This window comes from Cebus imitator, unplaced genomic scaffold (assembly GCF_001604975.1).
Source record: "Cebus imitator isolate Cc_AM_T3 unplaced genomic scaffold, Cebus_imitator-1.0 Scaffold124, whole genome shotgun sequence".
In the NCBI taxonomy this organism is placed as follows: Eukaryota; Metazoa; Chordata; class Mammalia; order Primates; family Cebidae; genus Cebus; species Cebus imitator.
This window is the reverse complement of record NW_016107439.1, coordinates 1345794-1368784: the sequence shown is the minus strand read 5'-3', so window position 1 is coordinate 1368784 and position 22991 is coordinate 1345794. Positions and strand designations below refer to the sequence as shown.

Below are 22991 nucleotides of genomic sequence, written 5' to 3'. Positions count from 1 at the left end.
GGCTGGAGTGCAGTGGCAAGATCTTGGCTCACTGCAGCCTCTGGCTTCCTGGTCCAAATGATTCTTGTGGCTCAGCCTCCTGAGTAGCTAAGATTACAGGCATTGACACCACACCTGGCTAATTTTTGTATTTTTAGTAGAGATGGGGTTTCACCGTATTGGCCAGGCCAGTCTCAAACTCCTGGCCTCAAGTGATCCACCTGCCTCGGCCTCCCAAAGTGCTGGAATTACAGGTGTGAGCCATTGCGCCTGGCCTATCTTAGCCTTCTGATGGGCCTATGTGTTTAATTCCAAACATACAATGTGTAATGATGAAGTCAGGATAATTGGGGTTATCCCAACACCTCAGCATTTATCATTTCCTCTAAGCATTTAGTTATAGATCTTAGTATTGTCAGTGGCTTTAGACTTCCTCTTTAATTTTTCAGATAAGAAAAATGAGGCCTGGAGACCCTAAGTAACTTGCCTGATGATTTTAGAATCCAGAACTTATGTGTCTCTGCCAGTACGTTTTCCCCCTTCACATCCTTTACTAAACATTGCTTAAGAGCAAAAGTATGCAGTTATGCCTGGGCACAGTGGCTCACGCCTGGAATCCCAGCACTTAAAGGCAGAGGCAGGAGAATAGCCTGAGCCCGGGAGTTGGAGATCTGCCTGGACCACATAGCGAGACCTCATTCTCCGCAGAAAGGGAAGGCAAAGACAAAACCCCTCCAAACCCAAGTCTAATACCCATAAAAGTATGCAGTTATACATTTCATCTAAAATATACAAATATTAAATGTTTAGCAGACACCAAACATTTAATAATTTCATTTGTCATCTCCAGACTGAGAAAAGCTTCCACAGATGTCCTATCTCTAGAAGGCACTCATTGGAAGCTTGAGTCACTGCTGGGTCCTCTTAGTTTCCTTAGAAGCAGGCAGAACATTTAACATGTTCTCTCTCTCGGGAGTGCTGTTCAAAAAGCAGAAGCAGCCTGAGGGCGTCTTGTTTTGCCACCAGATGGCACGCTTGCAAATTGGGAACCGGTGGAAGGAATGAGTCAAGGTGAGGGCGCCACTAAAAGGCGTCTCCCAGCTGGGCAATGTCAAGGAACCTACGTGGGGAAATGCTTCATATTACAGAATGAAGTCTGTCTGATTTGCCCAGAGATCACAAAAATAACAGACGGAAAAGCAGAGCATGCAAATGCTACAGGAAAGGTGGGATTGGCACATGATACATTGGTACTATGTCCGTGTGGTTTAAAACAGAAAATTGAGGGGTGACTTGGCCCTGAGGAGGAAACTACTCTCAGTCGCAGAGGCAGGAAGGGCCCAAACCACAGGTGAATCCACCCAGGCTGAACCACCCACACGGAGGTGTGCGGGTGGAAAGTGGGTGGAGTGGGGTGGTGCAGCCTGACTCTGCCTCCGCCGCAAAGGATGTACCTTTGCATGCAGTGTGACATCCTTCTCTAGCTTTGGGGAGCCTGGGAACCACTTCTCCTCATATGCCCTTGGAAACTTGGGACCCACATGTATCATGGGCTTCTTTGTACTACTGAGAGTCTCCTGAAGAGTAGGTCCAAAAAAGGGGGGGGACTTGCGCCCAAAATAGGTTTCTGCACCTTATGGACACGTGCGTCAGCCCCTGAGGCTAGCTGCAGCCGCCTGGAATCCCACACAGGTCAGCTTGGGAGCCCTTCTGGTCACTCCTCTGGCTGTCCTGTCCTCAGTTTCTTCTTTGTTTATTGCCATCTTCCTCTGTGAATGTTCATCTCCCCAACTCTTCATTCTGAGTCCTCTGGGAGCACCCTGTGCCTTCATGCCACCATCAGGCACTGTCCCCCACACTCACTCCGAGGGTCCTCCCTCCACCTGCTCCCCGAAACCAGCCGGCTCCTGCCATTGCTGCTCCCCCAACAGCACAACAAAGCTCCCTTCTTCCATGGGCAGGCCTGCTTCTGCAGTGCCAACTGCCAGGCCCCGCATCTAGAGATCCTGGCTTGACTACTGTGGGCAAAGCCCTGGTGATTCTGACGTGCAGCTGGGGTTGCTAATGAGTGTATGAGTTCTGCGATTGTCTCCTCCCTGCTCTCAGTGGCCACTCCTGTGCCCTGGAGACTTGGGGGCAGGTTCCCTATCCTTCTCTGCTCCCCCACCTGCAGCCTTGTCCTCACAGATTCTAGCGTCTGTCTATTTCGCCATTAAAAGTAATGGCAAAAACTGCGGTTACTTTTGCATCAGCCTAATAGAAGGTGCTATGCACTGTCTGATCTGGAATTTCCTGGTTCTCCTTTAACAATGGAGTCATTGTCATCTCTACCCTACTTCAGCCACCCTGGGCCTTGTCATCTCCCTCTGGCCCCTCTGTTCTTTGTAGTCTCCACTCCCTCCCTGGGGGATTTCATGGACACCACTCATTATCCTCTGTGTGCCAGCAAGACTTCAGAGTATATTTGTGGCCTTGACCTATCCCCACCTCCTACCTCCAGTTTCCAGAACCTTCTTGCTGCTGCCTGCTAGGCCAAATGCCTTGAAATCTGTTTTACGCCTTCAGTCTCTTGGCACCCCATCTTCCCATCATGTAAGACAAAACCAGAGATGTTTTTCTCCTTCTTGCTTCTTCACTGCCCAGGGCCAGTCCACCCCAGGTCCCTGGCTCACCTAGCATATAGCCACCTCTCCCCTTCATCCCATTGCCTCTGGCTGATTCCCTCATCAGCTCTTGTCTAGGTCACTGACTGGTTGTCTCCTGGCTGACCTTGTCTCCTGTTCTGTTCCCCTAGCCCTATCCTTCGCTGCTCCCATAGTAGTCCTCCCAAAAATACACCTCCAGCTCACCCTCTTACCATGAGGAGGAGGCCTCCGGGGGTCCTGCCCTCCTTACCACTCTGGCCTCACACCTGCAGCAATTCTGAATGATTTTGTGACTCCTAGGCACTGACTCCACTAGTCCTGTAATATTTGGTCTTGAATGTCTCTCTCCTCCCCCCACCCAACCGACAGAACTTTCTCCTCTTCTACCCCTCAGCCTGGCCACACATATTACTTGTTTGAGCCCTAGGAATCTTTTTCTGAATCCTCTCCACTTGCCCACTGCCTTAGTTTCCCAGCACAGTTCTCCATAATACTCTGCCCTGTGTTTTAGCTTGTACCTGCTTCATTGTATGGTAATTATCTGTGTGAGTCTCTTCCCCACCAGGCTGTGAGCCCGTTCTTTGTACTCCCAGGCCAAAAGATAGGAGCTCAATTCCCATTTCATCCATGAGGACACGTTGGCACAAGTGCTTGCTTTGTTACTGATGCAGCCTTGTTTGCCGTTAATTACCGACACTCTACCATTAGCTTTATTTCTCTGTCCTGTGATTCCCCTGTGTCAATTTTCATCATCTATAGACCAACCTTGAAGTATACTTAAGGAGCTGCTAAAAAAAAAAAAAAAAAAAGAGAGAACATGCTGTAAGGAAGTCTGTTATCTTGTAATATTTAAATGGTATAGTGCTATTGCTTGAAACCGTCAACTGTCCAAATGTTGAAACTGATTCTGTAAAATCACTAAATATCCTGTACGTAATGTAGTCCTGAGACCTGGCATGCAGATAGAAAATTTCTTGAATTTTTAAAAGCTAAACAGAAACTTGCTTTTAAAGGAATTAGTTTCCCAAGCCTGGACTTGGGAGTATTACAGTGAAAGGCAGGGAGGAAACAATGTCAAACAGTTACCTGTTATTCACCTCATGCCTAAGCCTGAGTAGGTTTTTTGTTTTTCTGGAAATGGGGTCTTACTCTGCTGCTCAGACTGGAGTGCAGTGGCCTGATCTCAGCTTGCAGCCTCAACTTCTTGGGCTCAGGTGATCCTCCCACCCCAGCCTCCTGAGTACCTGGGACTACAGGAGTGTGCCACCACGCCTGGCTAATTTTTGTATTTTTTGTAGAGATGGGTTCTCACCATATTGCCCAGGCTGGTCTCAAACTCCTGGACTCAAGTGATCTGCCTGCCTCGGCCTCCCAAAGTGCTGGGAGTACAGGTGTCAGCCACCATGCCTGGCCCCGAGCAGAATTTAATTATGGATTCTGCCTAAATAAGGGCTTTAATCTCTGGATTACTGTCTTAAAGATACATCTCAACTTTCTCTTACCCAGAAAAATCTTTGGAAATAGAAAGTGTGACCCATCCAGGTATGTTCTCAGACTTTTCCATAGTCTTTTCCATAACTTTCTAGTTATAGTCTTTCCGATAACTTTTCTACTTGTAAAGATTGGAGTGGACATTTGGGAATATATAGTTGTAAAGTAGTTCAGTTTCTTCGAAAACTCATGTATTTCCCCCTGAAAAATAAATGCATTTGAATTTACCTTCTGTATTACAGTATGTAAAACAATGTGAAATGTTGTTTAAAATTATTTACCACTGAGTAAAATTGACCTTCAAGAAGACTCATAATCAACTTTGGGAGGCCGAGGGCAGGGGTGGATAACCTGAGGTCAGGAGTTCGAGACCAGCCTGGCCAACATGGTGAAACCATGTATCTACTAAAAATGCAAAAGTTAGCCAGGTGTGGTGGCACACCCCTGTAATCCCAGCTACTCAGGAGGCTGAGGTGGGAGAATTGCTTGAACCCAGGAGGTGGAGGCTGCAGTGAGCTGAGATCGCGACACTGCATTCCAGCCTGGATGACGACAAGAAGACCCTGTCTCAAAAAAAAAAAAAGACTCATAAACATCCTAGATGAAAGAGTGTTGCCCTGCAGGGTGATGCCACAAATTATCCTTTCCCTTCCTGCCCCTTTACATTTTCTGTACTGTAGACATTCCTTCGCTCTGCACTTCTGGAACCACCTATGGTGTTCCTGGCACTGGACAGAGACCTTACTTTGGATTCTGAGAGCTCACAGTTTGGTTGGGTTGGGGTCCCCATAGGACTAGCTTTTCCTGAAGCACTGCACCCTTCATGCTTAGAGAACTTTGTCTTTGCCTTCCCTTTCCTTGAATATACATAGAAACACATACACATGCAAACACATAAACAAAGTCTTCCTGGCTCAGCTCTTCCCCAGAGCCTTTTGTGGTCCTTCCAGGTAGCACAGGCCTATGGCGTGTGTGCCACCTCTTGATACGATGGTGCAGTGGGCTCCCACAGTAGAGCAGGGACAGTTCTGAGATTCTCTGTCTCATGGCTTCCTTCAGTTCGTGTGGGTGATCCAGAGTTGATTTCGTCTCCTCACTGCTGGGTGAGAGCGTTTTGAGGACTCGTGGTTTTCACTGAGCTCATACTCCCCCTCCCCCATCTCCACACCATTTCCAGTATCATCTCTTTGTTTAAAAGCCTCATGGGTGTTGTGGGTGATTACTGGGATCCTTCCATCTTGGTTTTCATTCAGTGTATTCCCATGGGGATATGAAAGTATGTCAGAAACAGTATGATATACAAATCATTAGCTTTTTTATTACGAATTGTGGTTAAACACTGTGTGAACCGGAGAGTAGCTGAACTGCAATGCACAGGCTCTGCCCTAGTCACGGTTCTTCCTGCTCTGCTTCCCCAAAGCTAGAATAGGCCTCTCTCATGTGGGGGCTTTTCTTCCTCATCATTATTTGGTCTGGTTCCTTATATTTGTGTCCAAAGCAGGTTTAAAAAGGACTTCCTTACTTTTACCCCCACCTGTCAGTCCAGTTGTTGCAGCTTTAGCGTTTTGCGAAGGATAGACAGATGTTGCAGTCATGGTTGACCTGGGCTGGCCACTGCTGAAGGTGCCTTGGAGCACCCGTGGGCTCAGTCAACAGGTTGCTCCTACTTCCACAGGTCACCGCACCCAGAACTGATGTCTCAAGTAGTCTGTGAATTGACGTGTTAAAAAAAACTACAGATATGCCTTGCATATTTCATTTTCACTTAAAAAATGGAAGATAGACAGTTGCCTACAGGGGGCCAAAGCTGCCTCTTTGAGTTTTGGTTGAGCAATGGTTTTGTCAGGAAAGTTCTGAGCTCTGATAATCCTTTCCACACACCATACCTGCAGTGCAGGGTCTGCCATTCCTTTTATCTGTGTCCTTAAATGGAGCACTTGTGAAACAACCCAAATGCAGAATCCCCCACTAAGTTTTTGTAACTTGGAGGCCCTCCCCCGATCCGCTAATGTTTGTCCACATTTAATTCAGTGGTAGGCTTTGTTTAGTTGAGTGACCCATATATAGTCTTTTTAGTTATGGAAGAGTCAGCAGCTTTCTCCCCCATATGCACACACTCATTTTCCACCAGTTTCCATAATGTGCATTTCATACATATTATTTATACGTAATAAAATATCAAATACAACTCCCATAAGCAGGTTTGGGGATAGAACCAGATGACTCGTGGTGTGAGCAGAAGAGCAAAGAGGCACTAGAGAAGAACTTAACGGTCTTGAACTTTAAAAATGTCTTGGGCAGGGTCAATGTGGTTTAAAATAAGAACTTCTAGGTCTTTCCGCTCAGAGTTAAAAGACCTTCTCCTGCCAATGCTTATTTAGTATGCATGCAACTGTATAGAACAACTAAATAAAAATAGTGAAGCAATTAATTTTTTTGAATGATACGATTTAAAACAACATTGAGGCGTTGTCATAGAGGCCAGTGTGATCACATAAAAAAGCATCAGGATAGCTGAGGAAGGTTTTAGGTTTAGCCAGGCCTTAAAGAATTGTTGAGTTTTTAAAAAATTAATTGTGGTAGAATACATGTAACTTAGGATGTACTATTTTTAAGTGTCCCAATTCTGTGTGGCACCAAGTATCTTCACAGTGTTGTGTAACCATCACCACTAACCATTTCCAGAAATTCTTCATCATCCCAAACAGAAATTCCACTTATTAAATAATAACTGTCCATCCCCCTCTGCCCTGCCTCCCCACACCTTGGTGACCTTTTCTCTTTCTGTCTCTATGAATTAGCCTATCCTTGGTTTGTCATATAACTGGTATGCTACAATATGCCTTTGTGTCTGGCTTATTTGGCCTGTTTGCAAGGTTCATCCATGTGTGGTATGTATTAAGAATGTTATTTTTTTTAGCCAAGAAATATTCCATTATATGTATATACCACATTTTATCCATTCATAAGTTGTTGGATGACACTTGGGTTGTTTCCACCTTTTGGCCATGGTGAATAATACTGCTGTGAATACTGGTGTACAAGTATGGGTTTGAGTTTCTGCTTTCAGTTATTTTGGTTGAATTTTATACTACTAGTGATGGGGGACATATAGCAAGTATCTGATTAGGGAGGTTATAAGCACAGGGTATGTTGGCATTTCTTTTATTTTGAACTATTCCTAAAGTCTTGCATTGTTGACTGTTCCTGAGAGTCCCCTTCTTCCTTTATGGTCTTTGAAAGCAAAGGCCATTTTCTGGGTTCAGGACTTACCTGAACCTGGGGTAAGTATTTACCGAATAGTTTCTGGAGTTCCTAGCTTAGAGCCATCATTCCTTATAGTACTGGTTGGTCTCCAGAGTGCTGGGTTTTGCCATCTATCCTTTTTTTTGGTTCATTAATTAACATGTGTTCAGGGAACAGAAAACAACTCTTAAGATTAGCCTTAGCCAAACGTAATTAGGGAAGTACATTTGCTAATGCAAAAAGTCCTGATGTAGATAAAACACAATTTGACAAACATTTGTTGAGAACTTGCTGTCTACCACACAGATTTCAAAATTTGGAATTTCAGAGCAATTTCAAAGCTAAGTTAGAGTACCTTTTCGAAAGGCATTCTTTTAATATGAATCTCTATACAAATTGTGAGACTGTTATAACAATATTAAAGACAGTTTAAAAAAGAGAATAAACATATTACAGTCCCACCCTAATAAAGGCCCTATTTTCATTTTATAATGTGAGTTTATAAACCATTTATTTTGAAAATAAAACCCTGAATACTTCTGGTGGCGATTATTGTAATTATTTTTTAAAACTCTAGAAGTGAAGCATGAACTCAGGATATTGAATTTAGAGGCCCCATATTTGAAGGTATGCATGGCATGGCTGTTTGACTTAATGAAGCCAAGCGTTTCTTGGTGGAGCAGCAGAATTGACATGGGTCATCTTTTGAGTGTAGATCTGTAGACTGTTGACATCTGTTTAGGGACTGGGTGTTTAGGAGCCTGTCCTCTCTTTTAATCTTTCATATGTTCAGGATTGAAGAGAATGTTTTTATTACAATGCTAGAGGGAAAAGTACAATTTAGGATCCTCACCTGCAGGCTCTAAGACCTTGGAGTGGGTGTAGGAGGCAAGATATGGACACAGTTGAACATCAGTACAAGGCAAATGAGTGATGGGCTGCCTGTGTTAGTGGGATTTAGTGAGGACAGGTTATCGCAACCTGTCATGGCTAGGGAACAGCATCCATGAAGAGGCTGTCCTCAGCAGAGCGTTCCACATGACAGGACGTGTCCGAGGGACTCGGGCAGAAAGGATGATGGGCATGGCAACGGATGAAGAACGTTCTCAGGATCCAGTCTAAGGAGAAGCAGGTTGGGTCTGGGGGAAAGCAGCTAGAAGTTAACCCATGACAATTCCTTTAAAGTTGTAAGAACTGTTACTGTTAGCTGCTGCTGCTTGTGTCGTGGTTTTCAGGCTGGGGATGGAGTTGTTCAAAGAATATTGGTTTAAGCTGATGGACCTCAGAGTTTTGAGGGAAGATGAGTTGGGGTGGGGTGGGTGGAGGCTGGCAGGGAGTCTTTTAGGAGAGGATGTTAGCTCTGTGAAGTAGTTGGCTGGTCTGGGATGGGACAGCAGGAATGGAAGGGATACCGGTGTGTGGAGGAGGCTCTGAGGGAAAGATTGCTAGGATGTGCTGCCCGAGAGGAGGAAGGAAGTCAGGTAGGAAGTCGTTTGGGAGATGATGGGAACTCTTCCCATGCATAGGAAGTGGATGAGTCTGCACTGATTTGGAGGGCCAGTAAGAAGTTCCATTTCTGGAATAAGTGTGTCTAACATTTATTGTGTATTTTCCATGTACCCAAGCGTCGTTCTAAGAGCTTTACATAACAGCCTTATAAAAATAAGTGCATTTACTATCCCCACTTTACAGATGAGAAACTGAGGGCAGATTTGAGTAGGAACTTGCCCCAGGGTTGTGCACGTAGTGGCAGAGCCAAGATCTCGACAGCCTCACTCAGGAGCCAAGCTCTCACTTGGTATGCAAAAAGGCTTTCCTGCTTTTCTGTGATGGCGTGTATTAAGAACTGTCCAGTCCTGTTTTAGTCTCCTTGCTTGTGTTACTTCACTTGATTCTCAGAAGAACTCCATGAGGTGAGGGTATTTTTATCCTCATTTTTCAGGTGTGGAAATTTGGGCACAGAGTTAGAGTGATTTGCCTATGTCACACAGCTTGACTTACCTGCATCGGCCTGGTGTGTCTCAGGAAGTCAAGGATGTTTGTTTGACTGGATTGTAATTATCTATATTCATCAGATCAACCCATGAGAAAATGGAATTAATTGAAATAGATTGCCATATAAATTCTTTAAGAATTATTGGTTCAAATCTGTTATCAATATCATGCACATTCATTGGGAACTGTTGCTTTTTTAAAAGGGATAAATAATAGAAATAACAGCATCTTCATTTATTCCTGCCTCTGTTTTTACTATTTAGTGCTCTGTACAACTCTGAAAATAATCCTGGCCACTGCATGTCCATAGAGTTGCTGCCACATTTAGATGCTGCACCTAGTGGACTCAGAGTCTCACTCTATATCTTTTCTCACGTTGTTGGCACCTAATAACATGTAATGCTTATAACTGACCTTATTGGCTTTTGATCTGGGGTATACTTTGCTTGACATAATGGGGCTATAGTTGATGCTACCACATGCAATATTTGTCTAGCTAATAAATAGGAATTGAGACTGGTCATCCATACACACACCTGCAGGGAACAGTTTCCACCCTCCTTTAAAGTAACTTCGGTCTGTCCCTATCCACAAGCGCTCTTCTTTCTATGTCACATGTGAAGGGGTCTCCTGTTTTCCTTACCTTTAAGCCTGGTTTGGCTATAGATCTCTATTTCTGTCTTGTACTGCCAGAACTATCCAAGGGAGATGTCTGCATTTGCAGCCTGTAACCCTGGAGCAAACGGCACTTCCCACTCAACTGAAATTGCACTTTAGGATTTCCAGTGGTCTCTTTGTAACCAGATTGGGGGTCTTTTATTCATTCCCTACTATCTTACTGTGGCACCTGCCTTCAGAGCCACCACCCTCTCTTTGAAGCTTTGTAACGCATTGCCTTCTTTGCCACTTAGCCTCTCTGCTTTCTTCCTGGTGGTTCTTTCTCTTATATCTCTCATGACCCTTTCGTGCACCCTCTTGGCTGGAAGAGCTCTTTAAGATCAGTGCTTGGTTAGTTCCTCAGATCCTTTTCTTTAATGATCTGATCTTGTTTTTTAACTTCACAAGGCATCACTGGACCACTATCATCTGAATTCCAGGTCATAAGCAACCCACTGCTGAGAAGTCCAATTACTGACCAGGTTGTACCTGTGAGCCAATTACACCTCTCTCATATACCCTCCCCTCTGACTATTCCCTCATCCCTGATCCTCAGCCATCCTGAACTTGTGTGGCTCACTCAGAGCAGTCCTCATCTGCAACCTTGCATATGGTGACAGGAGACGTAAATCTGATGTGCATGAACCATTCCCCTCACCATCCTGCAGAGGTGACTGAGAGTCCCCAGGGAGTCTCATTATCACACTGCCCCAGCCCACCTCACCTGGGGACCTTGCCTTCTGCCGCCACGCTAAAGTCCTCCCTGAGTCAGCCTTTCTGCTTTTTCGTCCCACTGATGTGTCCTTCTTGTGACAGTCTATTACGTCTTTTCCTCTTTATTCTTAATTCCTTACTGTGGGTTCTCATTACTTCTGCCTGCAACCAGCACTTTTCACTTGTTTTCTTGAATCTCGTTGATTCTCTAGGATCTCACTGTGCATGTCATTTCTCTGCTGAAAAACCTAGAGTGAGTCTACAGGGTTCCTGAGGTACCTTCCCAGAAGTTCAGGACCCTTGGATCTGGTTTCATCCCGCACATTACCTGTCGTGTGCTCTGCAAGGTACCCTGTTTTTTAGCCAGGCTGGTTTCTGTATAACTCTAGAGGCTCTGTGCTCACTTCACTGCAAGCCTTTTCTTCATGCTGTCCTCTTCTCCTCCTCCTGTTTGCCTTTATGATATGGTTATACTCCAGCCCACCTTTTGCTTTCATTTTCTTCAGATTGACAGTAAATCTGTCTCTCTCTCTCTCTCTCTTTTTTTTTTTTTAAGAGAGGGACTGAGTCTCACTCTGTCACCCAGGCTGAAATGCAGTGGTTTGATCACAGCTCACTGCAGCCTTGACCTCCTGGGCTCAAGTCATCCTCCCACCGCAGCCTCCGCGTAGCTGGGACTACAAGTGCTCACTACCACGCCCAGCTAATGTTTTTTCTAGTTTTTGCAGATGAGGGGTGGGGAGAGGGGTCTCACTATGTTGCCCAGGCTGGTCTCGAACTCCTGGGCTCAAGCAGTCTTCCCACCTCAGCCTCCCAAAGTGCTGGGATTACAGGCATGAGCCATGGCACCTGGCCAGCAGTTCGTTCTTTAAACCCTGAAATGTATGTAAGGACCATGTGTCACACTTGCATGGACTTTTTCCCAGCAGCTTAGCATAGTGCTTTTGTAGATGATAATGAATAGGTATTTGAATACATGGAGGCATGCATGACTGAATGAATTGGGTGTTGTAACATTTTTAGGGTTCAGGTTTCATATTCAGAGCTTAAAGTTTGCATCTTTATAAACTAAATAAACTAGTTTCTTATCTAAGAAACCTATATAGGCATTAGGATGATTAGGTTGAAACCCAACATAGGCCAGAAATTATTGATCTGATCTTTAAAACAAGTGTATCATTTTCTGTCTTAGTGTTTAGAGATTTGTGAATAGTTCTCCTTTTGATGAGCATTACCATGTAAAGAGAATTATATAGAAATAACTGAATTCACACAGTTGTAAGGAAAAGCTTATTCTATGTCATGGTCATGTATATTCTGCCAAAGAGAGTGACAGGCCAGTAGTTTTTTTTCGGCCCACATAGTGTGAGATTTTGTTTCTGTTGTTTCTAAGCCGGGTGTCTGCATGTCTATGCTGTGAATATGGCCCATATTCAGATGAAAACTTGACCCAGTTGTATGTGTTGAACCCAGAGAAGGCTGTGGCATCCAGCACGTCCCAGCTTGGGAACCAAATGTGACCCTCAAGACTAATTGAGGGTTGCAGAACATAACTATTTTCTAGATGAACTTAAGTTTTAGACTGAACTCTCTTTTTAGCCATAAATAGCAGGGCAGCTTTGTCCTATTTTTGTTGTAGAGTACACAGAAGATGGAACTCAGTATTGGAAGAAGTGCTTTATTTCGCCAAGGAAGAAGATCATACTCAACACGATTCTATTTTTCTTGGCAGGCTCTTCTCAACCATCTGTGAGTCCAGAGGAAGCGTCTCCACCATCCATCAATCCAGCAAAATCAGAATTAATAGTCAGCGTGGGCGACGAGATTAGGCTGTTATGCACTGATCCGGGCTTTGTCAAATGGACTTTTGAGATCCTGGATCAAATGAATGAGAATAAGCAGAATGAATGGATCACGCAAAAGGCAGAGGCCACCAACACCGGCAAATACACGTGCACCAACAAACACGGCTTAAGTAGTTCCATTTACGTGTTTGTTAGAGGTAAGTGCTTGGCTTTCTGCGATGCTGTGCTTTCGAGAATTTAATATCATGCTTTTAATTTCGGATGACATATGGATGACTGAGCCATAGATAAAATATTTCTGGCTGGGTCTAGAAAGCCTAAAACACACGTTTCTTTACTGTTCTCCCCCATCTTTTGATACGATACACAGTGGCTTTGGGTATGGCCCCAGCTGGAGGACTGGAGGACTGGAGGACTGTGATACTCTTCCTAATGAGATTACAGTAGGTTTAGCCCATTTGTGCTGGTGCTTTGAGTAAACCCTGAGAATCAATTAGACCCTTTGGGAAAGCTGCATTTTAATGCCTTGAGATACTAGATACTCCAACTGAGTAAAAACACTTCGGGGAACCAAAGGCCTCTCAAGGCCTAACCAGACCGACACTTCAAAAAGATGTGGCCCACTCTTAAGGAGGAAATTTCAGAAAAAATAACTTGGTCAGCTAGACATCCCATGTCTGTCATGGGTTCTTTTGTAGAGTTTTCCATAAAAAACATTGTGACCTCTTATAAACAAAAGAAAAAGAAATATGGTAGTTGGATTTCTGTGCTTCATTTCCTATGACACGTTCAGTGATTTGTCTGTGATTTTAATAGCCTTGTCAAGAGTAGGCATGCTGGACCAGGGCGTATCTTGTACTTGATGTAAAAACTGATCTACTTGTCTGGGCACGGTGGCTCACACCTGTAATCCCAGTATTTTGGGAAGCCGAGGTGAGTGGATCACGAGGTCAGGAAATGGAGACCATCCTGGCCAACATGGTAACCCCATTTCTACTAAAATACAAAAAAAAGAGTTACTTTGTTGCTCTATTTTTCAGGATCTTTTTTATATTATTATATAACCTTTTCTAAGGGCGTGGTGGCGTGCACCTGTAGTCCCAGCTACTTGGGAGGCTGAGGCAGGGAAATCGCTTGAACCCAGGAGGCGGTGGTTGCGGTGAGCTGAGATCGTTCCACTGCACTCCAGTCTGGCAACAGAGCAAGACACTGTCTCAAAAAAAAAAAAAAAACCAAAACTGATCTACTGACATACCCAAGTGATGGGCAAAGAAATGGAGTCCTGTTTTCTAGGTCTGGGTGTACCTGGACTGGGGCTATTTGTGAAACGGGCATGAGTGAGAGGCCTTATCCATGGTATCATGAATGAATAATAGATACATTTATTCTAGATTGGAGATCTTATATACCTCCTGAGCCCATTTCCTCACTACAGTATTTGGATAAGATGATCTGTTCTGTCTTCCTTACATAATCATTAGGGAGCCAGGGTGGTACAAATTCTAACATGCTCCATTAGGAGCTAATAAAGCTGACTCTAAAGCTTGATTGTGCCTCTGCTTTATCAGTTGTCCTTTCCTAAGTAGGTAGCTGCAAACAGATATAGACTGGTAAGTCACCACTTCACCTTGGGGCACGGTTTTATAATTGCTGAGCTAACCCATGTGCTGTTGTTGACATTCAGGAAGGTATTCTGCAGTTTCCAGGTGGCAATGAAGTATCAGGACAACTGAATAAATGAGGAAAACTGTCGAATTGGTTAAATCACTCTTAGCAGGGCTCACAAACTTTCTTTAAAGGCAAAGTTATCTTCTGTAACTTGGAACTGTCCTTAATTATAACAAACGCAAAATGTGCGAATACTTAAGTAATCTATGTTACAGCAATGAAGGAGGTGGGGCATCATTGTAGAAGCTAGACTCAAGTGACCTGCAAAGAGTGGATAGAACAATAACTAGCATGGACTAGGGCCATACATAGTTCAACCATCATGAGTTCCTTTATTTGCAGAATAAATTAGTAAGGCTGGGAGATGCATAATTTATCTTGGAAAACTTTTTTCAAAATTGGTCAAAGAAAGTTAAGGATAAAACACAAGCCTATTTCAGTGATGTCAAGTTCATGTTTGTGCAACACTTGACTTTCGGGTGGGAAAGACACTTTAAAAACAGATTTTAAATGTAATCTGTGGGCCTAAGCATGTATCTGTATTATCGTTACACTGTAGAGGGTGGCAGCGTATTGTGTATACAGAATTAGGTCTGTCTGGCTTCTGTGAGGCCCCAGTCAGCCTGGGTCACTCCCAGTTTATGCCTATGTCCTGGCATAAACTAAGAGTGTTCACTTTCACTCATAAGTATCCTGGTGGACTATGGAATTTGCCACACCATTCCTAAAACTCATAGCCTCCCTTTGTGCATTTGAAATTATTTGATTTCCAGAAGTTACATTTATGTTTCTTCAGAGGAATATGAATCAAATGAGGCTCACCTATCTATGATGGGTACTGGGTGGCCTGCTGAGAGTTTTCTAGATTCTCTTTGGAAGGTGAAAGTCTCTGGAGACGGGAAACGCTGGAAAGGGCCCTGCACCAAGGGGTTACAAGGAGGAAGCCTTTCCTGCTCTCACTGGGAATCACCACGCTGGCTTATTGGCCGATGAACCCTGGAGTTGTAAACAACATTTCCTAAATGTTGTTTCCTTAAAAACAAAGTTTTAAGAGCTCAAGTGTTGCTCTCTGTTGACCTGGGTTTGAGTTTCACTCAGCCATTTCCAGGTCATGTCACGTTAGGAGGGTTGCTTTCATGACACCTCAGTTTCATCTATGAAATGACAGTAATGATGGCACTGATCACTGAGGGGCATTTTGAAGATTGCGATTAAGTGTAATGGTCCAAGCTTAGTGCATGATATATAGAAAGCATTTAATAAATGTTAATTCTCAATAGTACTAGATGTATAAATGTTGCTTTTGTTTACACAGAAACAAAAAGCAGTCACCTGGACCATTAGTCGTGAAAGACAACATATTAGATCTTTTAGAAACTGTTTTCAGTGTCTGTCCCCAGCCATGCCAACTACTAATTTTGGATATGCTTCTACAGATCCTGACAAGCTTTTCCTTGTTGACCGCTCCTTGTATGGGAAAGAAGACAATGACACGCTGGTCCGCTGTCCTCTCACAGACCCAGAAGTGACCAACTATTCCCTCAAGGGGTGCCAGGGGAAGCCTATTCCCAAGGACTTGAGGTTTGTTCCTGACCCCAAGGCTGGCATCACGATCAAAAGTGTGAAACGCGCCTACCATCGGCTCTGTCTGCATTGTTCCGCGGACTGGGAGGGCCAGTCAAAGCTGTCGGAGAAATTCATCCTGAAAGTGAGGCCAGGTACTGGCCCTTTATTAATCGGCCTCTGGGAGTTGAAAACTCACTCGTCTAAAGAATACTTCACTTCTCGTTGGTCCACCTTAGTGTAGTCAATCAGGGAGCTGGCTCTTCATAGTTCCCCCGGTTTCAAAAAATGTCATCTGCTTGTGAGTTTATTTCATGGTCCTGAACCCATGTGGCGGTTCCATGACTGCCTCTAATAGAGGTTCTGCCACAGATTGGCACTTAGACTGGACTGACTTAGGTCAGCCCAAAGTTTCATAATTGCATCAAGTATTCCTTCCAAGAGAAACCCTTTGGGAAGCTTGAATTACATTGGTTGAAAAGATTAGCATGCAGATTATTCATTCTTTGATTTACTATTGACATATGAATTGGCTTTCCCTTCCACTGATTAATTGTAATACATTCTTAAACTGTTTGAGATCTGAGAAGGAAAATTCCAGTTGACAGTGGAACTTGTTTCTATTGTGGCATTTTGTAGAATATTTCATTAGCTGGAAGATAATCTAGGTTTTAAATCTCAGATCATCTAATTCAACACCAGTTGACATACAGCTATTGAGTACAGTTTTTATTAAGGCTTTTGAAACTTATTGAACTTAAGGAAAGTTTGATTATTTAAAACCTGGGATTTCCAGAAGTAAGCAAGGTAGGATTTGCATGGGAAAGACGCCTGTTTGCTTAAAAGAATATAAGTAGTTGTCCTCATGACACCATCAAGGTTGTCTGAAGTAAAGATTAAAGCAGCTTCCCTGTGCTAGGGCTTCTGCTTGGTTTTGAAAAAGCATTTTCCAGAAGCATTATAATCTCACAGTGGGCATTTCTGCGTTTTTCACTCAATAGTAGTAAATATACTTGAAGGATACATGATTTAATTGTTGATACCTTCAGATATGCAAGTAGAACAGATAGGTTACCACCATCTGTTTTATTTAAAAGATGACAAAGTAAGCTGTACACATTTGAGGAGAAATGGTAAATCAGAATTTTGTTCTGTAATACAACAAATTATTTGAGGAGCCACATTTCTTTTCATTCTAGCCTTCAAAGCTGTACCTGTTGTGTCTGTGTCCAAAGCAAGCTATCTTCTTAGGGAAGGGGAAGAATTCACAGTGACATGCACAATAAAAGATGTGTCTAGTTCTGTGTACTCATCATGGAAAAAAGAAAACAGTCTGGTGAGTGAATCACTTCATTCTTTTTTCTCAGCATAGTGTTCTGTCTCTGTAGGAGATGATAAGGTTTCTCTTTAAGCAGAGTCTGTCCTGGAGCTGCCTTTGCTGCTGAGTCTGCCGGAGGTGGATTGTCTTGGGAACATGTTGGGTTTGTATATTTCCGCCTTTCATACCTCCACATGGAGATACATGCATTTATTATTGGTAACAACTAAATTTCATTTTATACATTTATTTTGAGAAACTTGAAGAGAGAACTTCAGATTCATGTGATTACTTCATGCTGTTTCTTTGAAAAACTTGGTTAGGGTCTTAAAAAACATGGTTAACTGCATGAACAGTTTGATTTAAAGCTATTATTGATACTGTTTAGGCCAGACTATTTAAAATAGAGAAAAGAGTTGCCAGTTTTTTTCCTTCCATGTTTAAAAAGAATAGACAGTCTCAGGTATTCACCAGAAAGCCCTTGCCTTGCCCACAAATTGGCCTATCCATTTGAAGATGGGTTTCTTTTTGTAAGGATCTGATTTCCTCCTCTGAGGCTGGTTACCTGAGATTAAGTTACTAATGGTTTTCTATTTGTTTTAGTCACTATTTATAAAATCGTTATCTTTAATCTGAAACATTTGGGCATGTTTGCATTCTTATTCGTTTAACAAATGCATATTCAATGCCTATTATACCTCAGATATTGGGTTAAGTGTATCTTAAAATTAAATAAGTTTTAGCTAGTTATATTTGAAGTTTTCTCTAAATGCTCATAGAGCTTTTACACTGCTGTCTTAATATCCAAATATTTTGCTTTAAATTTCCCATTGACTAAGCTTTCAGTAATTTTTCTTTGAGTAATCTTGGCCATCTAGTTAATTAGCTAGCACAGTGGTTTTTGTTCATTACATATGTATGCATTACATTGGAAAAAATAAATACTGTATTTTCCTTGTCCTCCTCTTCCCCTTCCTCCTCCTCGTGCCCTATATTCAACATTGGCAATTTTATGCCTGTTTAAAAAATTCTTTGCTAAACAAATAACCATGGTAATTCCCATAATGCAAAGACATTGTGATGATATTCCTGTAGACCTGTGATGGATGATATCTTGCTAAATGGAGCTGCCATTGACTGGGAGAATGGATTGTACCGTAGACTTATTCTTTCAAACCAATGACTCAGAGAAACATTTTAGTTTTTGTATCATATAATGTAATAAAAACAATAGTGTATGTATGGATTTTTGGCTAACCTTACAGAATACAATCCCATATTAATTGGCTTTCTATAATCTTTTATTTCACATGAGAGAACGATTTAGACTGGGTGTGCATTTGAGCCTCTGTATAACTTGAAAATTGCCCTTTTTGAGATGAGAAATTAAATTGCCCCAGGCAGTTTTGTTCTGAACTATTTCTCCCAGGAGCCCTGCATGCCATTCCCAATTAATCCACTGGTGCTGGTAGATAAGCCGTCAGTGTTAGGAGCTCTTTGGGGAAATCCCAGTGTGCACCTCCAAGGGTTAAGGAAAACCAAATCACGTGCAAACAATATGTAATGTGTGACTTGCAGATGGGGCTCATGGCTGTCTGCCAAGGTTCATCTATGAATCTTTTATTGATATCTTTTGGCTTAATTTGGAATACTGTTAGCACTATCAAATTATTCAAAAAAATCCATAATATTTGATTCTGACCCTTTGGAATAGGCTTAACACACAATGTAATTTAAGGTAAAATGATTTTTTAGTGTTGCAATTGTTTGTTTAAGCGCAAGAGAGTCTTGAGGTTTGTTCAGTACTGTTAATCTTGGTTAGCTTTCTTAATGCCTCTAAACCTTCGTATTTTTACTTGCTTGTAATCAGAATCTTTGTCAGTATCCTAAATTTTGGTCTTTGGGTTTGGACGTTCATGCTGCATCTCTTAAGACCACACTATTCCTTTGGGCCCTAACAAGTTCAGTGTTCCTGTTTGAGCTCTATTGTGGACTCTTGGGCTCTTGAAAGAACTAGAAGGAAGATAATCCTAAATTGAGACTTTGGTGTGTTATCTGTCCGTTGTCACTCTGCCTTTGTAGAGAAGTCTGTGAACTACAGACTAGGAAAAGCCAGTTTGAAAATGTCACTTCACCTTGCTCTTATATCTTCTTGACAATTAATCTTATGCTGTGAAATGGTAGATTTCTGCCAATTATTAGAAGATTGTCTTAGAAGGGGGTAGTAGCAGATCTACAAAGTGTTCCAAACTACAAGCCTTTAAAAAATAGTTTCGTTCCCATATATCCTTTTAGAAACAAAAGCTAAGATAAGACTAGTGATGTTCCTGACTTACCTAAGATCTCACAGTTAACAGCAAAAGAGGTTTCTGTTCTTTTTAGTTTGCAACATTCAACTTCAGTCAACTTTTATGCGTGCTTACTTTAAAAAAATTTCTAAAACTATAATAACATTAAAAAATAGGCACAATCCCACTATCATATGATAACATAAAAAAATAGGTATAATCCCATTACACGGCATTGCTATCATAGACAGCAATGTTGTGTAATAGAAATACATGAACCTTACGTGTAATTTTACATTTTCTAGTAGGCACATTACAAAAAATGAAGGTAAAATAGATTTTAATAATATATTGTATTTGACCCAATGTATCTACAATATTATTTCATAATGTAATGAAACATGAAAATTACTAATGAGATGTTTTACATTTTTTTAATACTAAGTCTTCAAAATCCAGGACATATTTTCTATTTATAGCACAACTTACTTTGGACCACCAGATTTCAAATGCTCAGTAGTCCCAAGTGTCTTGTCCTTATAAATGCTATATAGTCTGCATTTTTTCATATTTCTTTTCTCTTTTCCCCTATGCATATGTATTATCACATGATTGCAGTTTTAAGGTACATTCAATTGATGCTTTTTAAGTAGTGTAAACACCTCTCTTACAGTCATAATGCTATACTTGGTATATGTTTAGGTCGTTTCTGAATTTTCACTGCAACCAACATGTTGGAGCTTTTATTTTCTGTTGAGCAATTTTCTTGAGTTAAATTTGCTGGGGTTGATCAGAGGGTATGAACATCCTGGCAAGCTCCTCTTCCAGAAGGATTTTTCTGATTTATAATACTATCAGATATTTAACTCTATTAGGTTTACCATAGCCTCACCAAGGAATCAACCTTGATCTCATTCCACGTCAGTATCAGCTCCTTTTACTTTACAGCTAGTGCTCGATTTACGACCACGATTGGTTCTGACAGACCAGTCCTAACACGATTTGGTCGTGAGTTGAGTAGGCTATATGCATGCGGAGATGGTAGTGCTGTGGGAAGCTGGTCCACACTGTTGTACGCCCAGCTGAGCAACGTTTTCACTGCCAGACGAAGAGCAGTCGTGGCTAGAGATTGTGGTCGTAAGTTGCATAGGTCGTAAGTCGATCAATACCTGTACTTAGTTGTTTTTCCCCCATTGTAATAGGAATGTGTGTACATTACAGAAAATTTGGAAGATGTAGAAAACTATATTCAACTCTCTTTAATCTTTTCAGAAAGCTGCTGTAGTTTATGTTACGGTTTTCCCATGACGTTTTAAACACAAGAAATCTCTCCATGTCTTGTCTGCAGACAAATAATGAGATGGTGATATCACAAGGGTAAATTAACAACCTTTTCTTTTCAGCTCATGCTGAAATAATTTGGGCCTTGTTCTTAAATGTCTAGAATACCTTGGAACACCCTTCAGTGGTTCACAAGATTCTGCTGGGTGAGAACTACAGGATGAGTTTCCAAGTTGTTGACATTGTGATTCTGTTTTCATTCCTGCAAATAATAAATTTTAATAAAATAGAACATTATTATTAGTAATATGTTGTCTCTCAGTCATTGGAACATAGAATAGAAAAAGATATAATAGGACATGACAAAAATATGCTGACTCATTTTACAAAATATCAGTATCCCATACTATTTCATATATAGCAACTTTTAAAATTTCGCATTGCACAGAATTTGGAATTATACATCCTAGGGTTAAGAAATGAATTTTCATTTTTTTCCCAATCATTAATAATGACTGTCTTTCAATATAATCCTGTAATATGAAGTGTTCCAATGACAGACTTGTCATGGTGCTTTATTATTCTTACTTAAGTAGTGTATAATGAAAGCTAATATGGAGAAGTTAATTGCTGCTATTTTTAATTTATCTAGGAAAGATTCTGAATATAAATTATATGGTAATCTTTATTTTTTTTTCTCCTTTTCTGAAACCAGCAGACTAAACTACAGGAGAAATATAATAGCTGGCATCAGGGTGACTTCAATTATGAACGTCAGGCAACTCTGACTATCAGTTCAGTGAGAGTTAATGATTCTGGAGTGTTCATGTGTTATGCCAGTAATACTTTTGGATCAGCAAATGTCACAACAACCTTGGAAGTAGTAGGTAAATACCTCTATGGGAATGTTTAAATTACTGGCAGTAGTGAAAGAAGAAATTACTAGATAGTTTCCTTTTTATGTAAATGGAATGTTGAACAGATTCTTAGAATTTTGTTATCACTGAATGAATGAATGAAAATGATCATTGTAGCCTCTTGCAACGAAAGCTCAAAACCAAATGCTACCAGTTTAGTAGAGGAAAGTTGAAAGCTGTTACTGAAATTGTTCAAACCTGTTACTCTCTGCACCCCACCTTCCTTTCCCCACCAAACAAAAAAAACATAAATTGAGATTTTTCAAAAATGCTAGTGCTTGCTGAATTACTTGAGTTTGGAAATGGATGTAGAATTTCTCAAGGAGCACAAATGCTTAGAGCCTAAAGTATTTCTCTGAAACTTTTGGTAGAGGTTCTGCCTCTTGGTTTGTTGTTTTGCCACTCATCAGCTCTAGTTCCTTGCAGTAAAGACTTAATTGGACATTTCCTCCCTAGGATGCCCTACCTCGTTATCTCACCTATTCTCTAAGCGTAAAGATGATAGCATAAACCTTCAGGAAGGAGTGCCATTGGGGCACAGGTCATTGGTTCTACAAAGCATAAACTACAACATGGTAATCTGTCTTCTAACCCCATCATTTCTGGGATGTACAATTAGTTTAGCTTTATCTTTTTTTTTGGACACAGTCTCACTCTGTCGCCCAGGCTGGAGTGCAATGGAGTGGTCTCGGCTCACTGCAGCCTCTGCCTCCTAGGTTCAAGCGATTCTTCTGCCTCAGCCTCCCGAGTAGCTGGGATTATAAGTGCCCACTACGACACCTGGCTAAATTTTGTATTTTTAGTAAAGACAGGGTTTCCCCACGTTGGTCAGGCTGGTGTCCAACGCCTGACCTCATGATCCGCCTGCCTCAGCCTCCCAAAGTGCTGGGATTACAGGCGTCAGCCACTGTGCCCAGCCTTTATCTTCTCTATTCTAGAAATTTCACTAAATATTTATTTTCCAAGCATATGTTTAAAGAGAGCAGAGCATAGAGAGTTTCTTCATGCTTTTGATTTACTGAGAACAATTATTTTAAAATTACTTTGTTTATACCTTTTTTGTCTTTTGAGTATTGTTTGAATTAAATCCATTTTCCTGTCTTTTTAGTGCAACCATATTCCTAGTGTGTGACTTTTCATTAAATACTTCTAGGGTGGCAAAATTTTTTTTATCAAGAACAGTAATAAAGTGATGCAGTATTTGTTTTCATATCTTTCCCTGCCTCACCAAATTTCTTCAATAATTTATGTAGCAGTATTAAAGCTTTGTGATTATCCCACAATAATCTCATAAAATTTTGGTGTTTCTGCCCATGTTATAGTGGAAAGTTTCTCCCCAGACTGAACATGGGAAAGATACTTTACTTGCAATTATAGTCAGCACACAGAAAGTGTACCACTTTGTTCCTAAACATGATTGTGAA

The 22991-nt window shown here is 41.6% G+C and overlaps 1 protein-coding gene across 9 annotated transcripts in view; it reads left to right on the top strand.

Moving 5' to 3' along the window:
* KIT (KIT proto-oncogene, receptor tyrosine kinase) overlaps positions 1–22991 on the top strand; it is an 81852-nt gene that overhangs the window by 22131 nt on the left and 36730 nt on the right. For 4 of the 9 annotated variants that reach the window (XM_017540259.2, XM_017540263.2, XM_017540262.2 and 1 more), the window contains exons 2-5: positions 12460–12729; positions 15637–15918; positions 16963–17099; positions 21369–21537. In XM_017540259.2, coding sequence (XP_017395748.1) covers positions 12460–12729; positions 15637–15918; positions 16963–17099; positions 21369–21537 — 858 coding nt within the window. Of the gene's footprint in view, positions 1–844; positions 1051–12459; positions 12730–15636; positions 15919–16962; positions 17100–21365; positions 21538–22991 lie in introns of those variants that run through there. The other 5 variants (XM_017540258.2, XM_037742601.1, XM_017540261.2 and 2 more) reach the window with 2 other exon arrangements.